General features: G+C 59.5%; 1 protein-coding gene across 1 annotated transcript; it reads right to left on the reverse strand.

The window, feature by feature from the left end:
* Positions 1-1974: 1974 nt before the first annotated feature.
* LOC104300019 (myosin light chain kinase, smooth muscle) lies at positions 1975-4710 on the reverse strand (the record flags this gene model as incomplete). Its single annotated transcript, XM_009900256.2, has 4 exons — positions 1975-2131; positions 2719-2842; positions 3438-3655; positions 4514-4710. Coding segments are annotated over 4 exons (696 nt in total), but the record flags the coding sequence as incomplete, so codon positions are not given.
* Positions 4711-6254: the final 1544 nt, after the last annotated feature.

Here is a 6254-nt window from a genome sequence, read left to right on the forward strand (position 1 = left end):
TGCCCCTGGGCACCACTGAAGAGCCCAGCTCCATCCTCTCTGCACCCTTCCCTTCAGCTATTGATGTCTTTTGAGGTCCTCCCTGAGCCTGCTCCTGCAGGCCAGGCAGCCCCAGTTCCCTGAGCCTCTCCTCGCAGCTGAGCTGCTCCAGGCCCTCCAGCACTCTGCACTGAACTCCCTCCAGTGTGTCCATGCCCCTTTTATCCTGGAGGCTCCAGAACATGCCAGTCCTCCAGGTGTGGCCTCACCAAGGGAAGGGAAGGCTCAGCTGCCTCCACCTGCTGGCAGTTCGCCCCTAATGCAGCCCAGGACACTATTCGCCTCTTCATGCTCAGCCTGGTGGCCCCCGGGACCCCCAGTGTCCCCCAGGACCCCACTGGGTTGCTATTCCCCAGGGGCAGGACTGGGTCCTTCCTGTTGAAGAAGAGAGGCTTCCAAACCCGAGCTTCTGCCCAAGGAAGCTCCTGAGGAGGAGGGTGGAGGTCACACAGCAATTTCTGTGATTTTCCAGCCCCCCTTGTCCCAGAAAGGGAGAAACCACAATCCCCAGGGCTCACCTCCAGGCTCAGGACACGGGAAGGCCACCAAGGGCTGCTGCTATACCTGCCCCCACTTAATCCCTCTCTCTCCAGGGCCAGAATCTGTCCTGGAGGACACAAAAGTTGGGGCTCAGACTGGAAGGGAGAGCCTGGTACCAGCTCCCCAGGGGTGGGCACAGCTTGAGCAGCTCTTTCCCACCCCTCCCAGAGATTCCAGGAGAGGAAAAAGGAGCAGCAGAAGATGTGCAGAGATCCTGGGTCCTTTATTGGTCCTACAGGCAGGAGCACTGGTCCCTTGCTGCCATGCCTGCTGTCCCCACACCAGCAGAGAGATACCATGGGAGCCCAAAGGAGAGGAGCTCTTGGGTCTGGGTCTGCCCCTGGCTGGCTGGATCGTGGAGTGAGCTGTTAGAGGTTTCCACCCCCTCTCACCAACCACCCTTGGTGGTCCAGGACTAAGTTGGCACAGCCACACCACTCTCTGCCTCTCCTGCAGCTGCAGGGCTCCCACCTTCCTCCTCCTCCTCTTGGTCTGTCAGCAGCTGTGGGAAGCTGGGAGCTCCTCCGGGCTGACACCCAGAGGCTTGGTCCTCCTCTGGGTTGCAGCTTAGGTCTGTGGGCAGACAGACAGAGAGGACAGTGAGGATCTAGCCAAGTTCAACCTCCCTCCTCTGCTGGAGGAGCAGATGTAACACCCATGGGTCAAGTTCCATGGAATCAGTTCTGGATTCCACAGATTCCAGCTGTGCAGAGCAGAATGTGCCTGCTCCAAGGCTACATCAGAGAGAGCCCTGCAGGGGGGAGGACAGAGAGAGGACTTTGAGACACTGAAATTGGCCTGGAGCACAAGTGATACAATGGGGACATGCCTGGGTGTTTGGTGGCACCAGGGCAGGCTGGATCAAAGGGGAGGAAGCTGCTCAGGAGCAGGAGTGGGGGGTGACAAAGCAAAGAGAATGGCTTGGAGGAGCGTGTTGGGGATGATGCTTCAAGGGCCATCACCTTCCTCGTCCTGAGCCTCTGACGCTTTCCTCTCTGGGTTCTGGGACAGCAGAGTCAACCTGTTGAGGGCCAGCAGAGCTTTGCCTGTTTTCTGGGAGGAAAAATAAAGAGAAGGAGCAGTGAGCCTCACCAGAGCCAGCCCCACACCCCCAGCCCCACCAGAGCCAGCCCCAGGTACCTGCCACTTGCGACGCGTCAGGAACTGCTTCATCCTCTCCTTCGACAGCAGCTTGGTGCTGCTGGGCCCCTGGGGGTGCTGCAGCCAGGGGTGCAGCAGAGCCCCTGCGCTGGAGAGGCGGCGGCTGGGGGCAGACAAAGGGCTCATGGAGGTGTTCCTCCACCATCACACCCTCAGCTGCTGCTAAGGCCCCCATGGAGCATCCTCTTGGCACCCCAGAACCCAGCCCAGCTGCCCACGGCCACGCGGCAGGTCTCACCGGAGGGCCTTCTGCAGCAGCTGGCTGATGAAGTCCTTGGCTTGCTCAGAGATCTCTGAGAAGGTCTCCTCCTCAAAGTCCCACTGGGCAGCTGTGATGTTGCTCAGGGTCTCCATGTCATTGTCCCCCTGGAATGGGGACTCCCCGCTCAGGCTGGGGAGGTGGCACAAGGACATCAGTAACAGCTCAGCCCCGACCAGCCCAGCCCAGCCTGGAAGAGACCTTTGAGATCATCGAGTCCAACCTATCCTCCAACTCCATCTGATCAACTAAACCATGGCACCAAGCACCCCATCAAGTCTCTTCTTAAACACCTCCAGGGATGGGGACTCCACCACCTCCCTGGGCAGCACATTCACATGGCTAATCTCTCTATGAAGAATTTCTTCCTAACATCCAGCCTAAACCTTCCCTGGCACAGCTTGAGACTGTGTCCTCTTGTTCTGCTGCTGCTTGCCTGGGATGTTCTGTGATGGAAGAGACCAACCCCCACCTGTCTACATCCTCCCTTCAGGGAGTAAGAAGGTCTCCCCTGAGCCTCCTCTTCTGCAGGCTAAGCAACCCCAGCTCCCTCAGCCTCTCCTCCCAGGGCTGTGCTCCAGACCCCTCCCCAGCCTTGTTGCCCTTCTCTGGACACCTTCAAGTGTCTCGCTGTCCTTCTTAAACTGAGGGGCCCAGAACTGGGCACAGGACTCCAGGTGTGGCCTCAGCAGTGCTGAGCACAGGGGGAGACCACTCACAGGATGTAGCAGATGACACCAACGCTCCACATGTCCGTGGCGAAGTCCACAGGCTCAAAGGCCACCACTTCTGGGGCCATGAACTCAGGGGTGCCGTGCAGCACCTTCACAGGGCTGCCTGGAGCTGCAGAGAAGATGAGCAAGTGTCCAGCTGGGACCTCCCTGGGGCAGGTGTCCAGGCTGGACACTGGGGGGAAAAATAATTCACTGAAAGGGTTGTCAAGCCTTGGCCCAGGCTGCCCAGGGAAGTGGTGGAGTCACCACCCCTGGAGGTGTTTAAAAGCCATGGAGATGTGGTGCTGGGGGAGATGGTTTAGTGGTAGACTTGGCAGAGGAGGTTAATGGTTGGACTTGATACTCTTGGAGGTTTTTTTCCCCCCCCAAATTAAATGATTCCCTGATTCTGCACACCAGCACTTGTTGATTGTTCAAGTCCCTGTGTCCAGGTGAAGGTCTGGGATCCACCACAAGTCCCTCAGCTGCTCCTGGAGCATCTCTGGGTGCTGCACACCCACAGCAACAGGGTCTTGGGGTCTCCACCTTGAGGGACAGGCAGCTTCCCCCAGGAGATCTTGTGGTCAGCAGGAAGGGCGCTGATGGGAGCTGCCTGTCCCAGAGGCAGGGGAAGGAGGATGCCAAGCTGCTTGCTGACACACTGAGCCAGCTCAGGCTCCTGTGACAATGGCAGCCCCCAGCCCAGGCCCCCCACTCCTGCTCACCCAGCTTCCGTGCCAAGCCGAAGTCGACGATCTTGAGCCAGTGGCTGCCGGGGCTGACGCAGACAATGTTCTCAGGTTTGAGGTCGAGGTGGACAATGGCCTGGCCATGCATGAACTGCAGCCCCTCCAGGATCTGCCTCATGTACTGGGCACTGCTGGGCTCTGTGTGCTCGAAGTCATCGTCCACGATGCGCTCAAAGAGCTCCCCACCTGCCACGCTGCAGGAGGACAAGGTGCTGGAGACCCTGCTGAGGGCTGCCAGCCCCGAGGAGAGGCTCTACCAGGGAATCCAGAAGTAATGCTCTGGGAGCATCTCACCATGCAGGGTCTGCAGGTTCCCCATCCACCCTCTGCCCCATGCCAGTATCCCACAGTGCAGGACCCCTTCCCACATGCCACACTGGGGGAGGACCAGGTGCTGGGAAGTGAGGTTTACCAGCCCTGAGGAGGAGAAGCCCCACTAAGGAACCCATCCTCAGCAATCTGGAAGCATCTGCAGTGACAGGAGCAGGGGCAACAGCTTCAAACTAGAGCAGAGCAGGTTTAGATTGGATGTTAGGAACAAGTTCTGCAGCAGGAGGCTGCTGGAACACTGCAGCAGGCTGCCCAGGAAGGTGGTTGAGGCCCCATCCCTGGAGATATTCAAGGTGAGGCTGAACAGGGCTCTGGGCAACCTGATCTAGGGGAGGATGTCCCTGCTGACTGCAGAGGGGTTGGACTGGATGAGCTTTGGAGGTCCCTTCCAGCCTGGACCACTCTGTGACTATGATCCCACCAAGATCTGCACATTCCCCATCCATCCTACACACCAGCACCCCACATCTGCCACACTGGGGGAGGACAAGGTGCTGGAAGACCACAGTGAGCTTCACCCACTCTGAAGAGAAGCAGCCCCACCAGGAAGCTCAGACTCTGGGAGCATCCCACTGCCCATACCCCCAGGGTCTGCAGGTTCCCCATCCACCCCCATGCCAGCACCCCACGGGGCAGGACCCCTCCCCACCTTCAGCCTTCTCCCTGGCAGAGCTCAGCAGCGTTCCCACCACCCCAAACCTGGCTTTGTGCCCTGCACTCACTACTCCATGACCATGACCAGCTCAGCAGGGCCCTGGAAGGCGGCGAGGCACTGGACGAGGCGGGGGTGGTGCAGGAGGTTCATGAGCTGCACCTCGGCCTCCGCTGCCTCCTTCTCCTTCGCCGTCCGCGTCCGGAAGTATTTCCCAGCCCGGACTTTGCCAGTGGCCTTCTCCTGCAGCCTGTACACCTTCCCAAATCTCCCCCTGGGACACAGCAAGGATGAGAGATGGAGGAAGCCATCCCCACCACCATGGAGAGCCACGGACCGTCCCTCAGGACAGAGGGTGTGTGGGATCCTCACTTACTCTCCCAGCTTCTCCAGCTGCGTGTAGACATCCGAGACCTTCTCCTGGCTGTTGATGACCACATGGCAGCATTCAAAGGGCTCTTTGCCTTCTGGGAGGGATGGAGCAGAGAGGTCCATGCAGGGATCCTTCATGCTTTGGGGACCAGCTGCCTGCACTTCTTCTCAAGTGCTTATTTCTGTGCCCAGCCCATTCCATCCCAGTCCAACCACCCTCCCCACATGGCACAGGGACAGGAGCTGCTGCCACGGAAGCTTCTGGAGCAGCCCTGCACCCTGAAAAGCAGCATCTGGGACAAAAGCTGCTTGTAGGATCAAAAATCCACGGAAAACAAGGCCATTGAGCAGGATGGGATGGAGACTGGTGTCAGTTTGGGGGAGGGCACACCAGTGCCAGGGGCCCCCTGCACCTCCCCCAAGACATCTCAAAGGCTCAACCATACCTTCTGCCTGGGACATGGCGGTGCCACCAGCTCCTCACTGGGTGCCAGCACAGTTGGGACCAGAGCTGGTTGAGGCCCTGAGGCTTCCAGCAGCCCTGTGCAGGGGGTGCTGAGGCAGGAGATGCCACGTCCAGAGCTCAAAACCTTCTCCCTGCCAGGGGAGACCACCAGCATCTCTCCACCTCCAGCCACACTTCCCATCCCACCCAAGAGCTGACATCTTGTGGGATCCAAAGAGACCCAGCCAGGGGCCAAACCCCGTATGGTCCCTTCTCAGACAGGGACAGCCTCCCCCCAGCGGTGCCTTGGGCTCAGAGCCGATGTTTTCCTTCTGTTCCAGCCTGCATCAGCCAGGAAATCCCCAGGAAAAGCCACACTTCTAGGGCAAAGGACCCATTTCCTTAGGGATGTCCCCTCCCTCCTCCAGCCAAGCACCAGTTGGGAGAACAGGGAGATGACACCCAAAGCAGCAGCACCTGAACCCCAACCCAAGAGCCACAGCACCCACCTGACACTGACCCTGTCCTGTCCCAGGGGGCCACCAGCAGGTTTCTTCCCAGGGATTCTTCCCAGTCACTGCAGAGCCACTGAGGAGCTGGAAGGAAGAGCTGATGCTGGGGGTTAAGGACCACTAGGACCACGCATATGGAGGGGTCTCAGGGCAGTCTGAAGGCTCAGCCAGGAGTATCCCTCCTGGCCCAGCACTGGGAAGAGCCCCAGTTCTCCCCTCCCTTTCCTTCCCAGCAGAGCATTTCCGGACCTGGGGGACAAACAACCACCAGCACCATCGCTGAGCCCTCCCCAAGCTGTGCTCAGCCCCACAGTCACAAACCCCCAAACCCCCCACTTAGCAGGGCCATGGGTCTGCAGCATGGGGGACACCCCCCCCCCCGGGAGGGAACCTGCAGACACCCAACACCTCATCACCTAGCAGAGAGCTGAGCTCAGCTCTCCCGCAGGCAGCCAGACCCTGCAGCCTCTCCCGAGCTAAAT

Source organism: Dryobates pubescens, chromosome 36 (assembly GCF_014839835.1).
Source record: "Dryobates pubescens isolate bDryPub1 chromosome 36, bDryPub1.pri, whole genome shotgun sequence".
In the NCBI taxonomy this organism is placed as follows: domain Eukaryota; kingdom Metazoa; phylum Chordata; class Aves; order Piciformes; family Picidae; genus Dryobates; species Dryobates pubescens.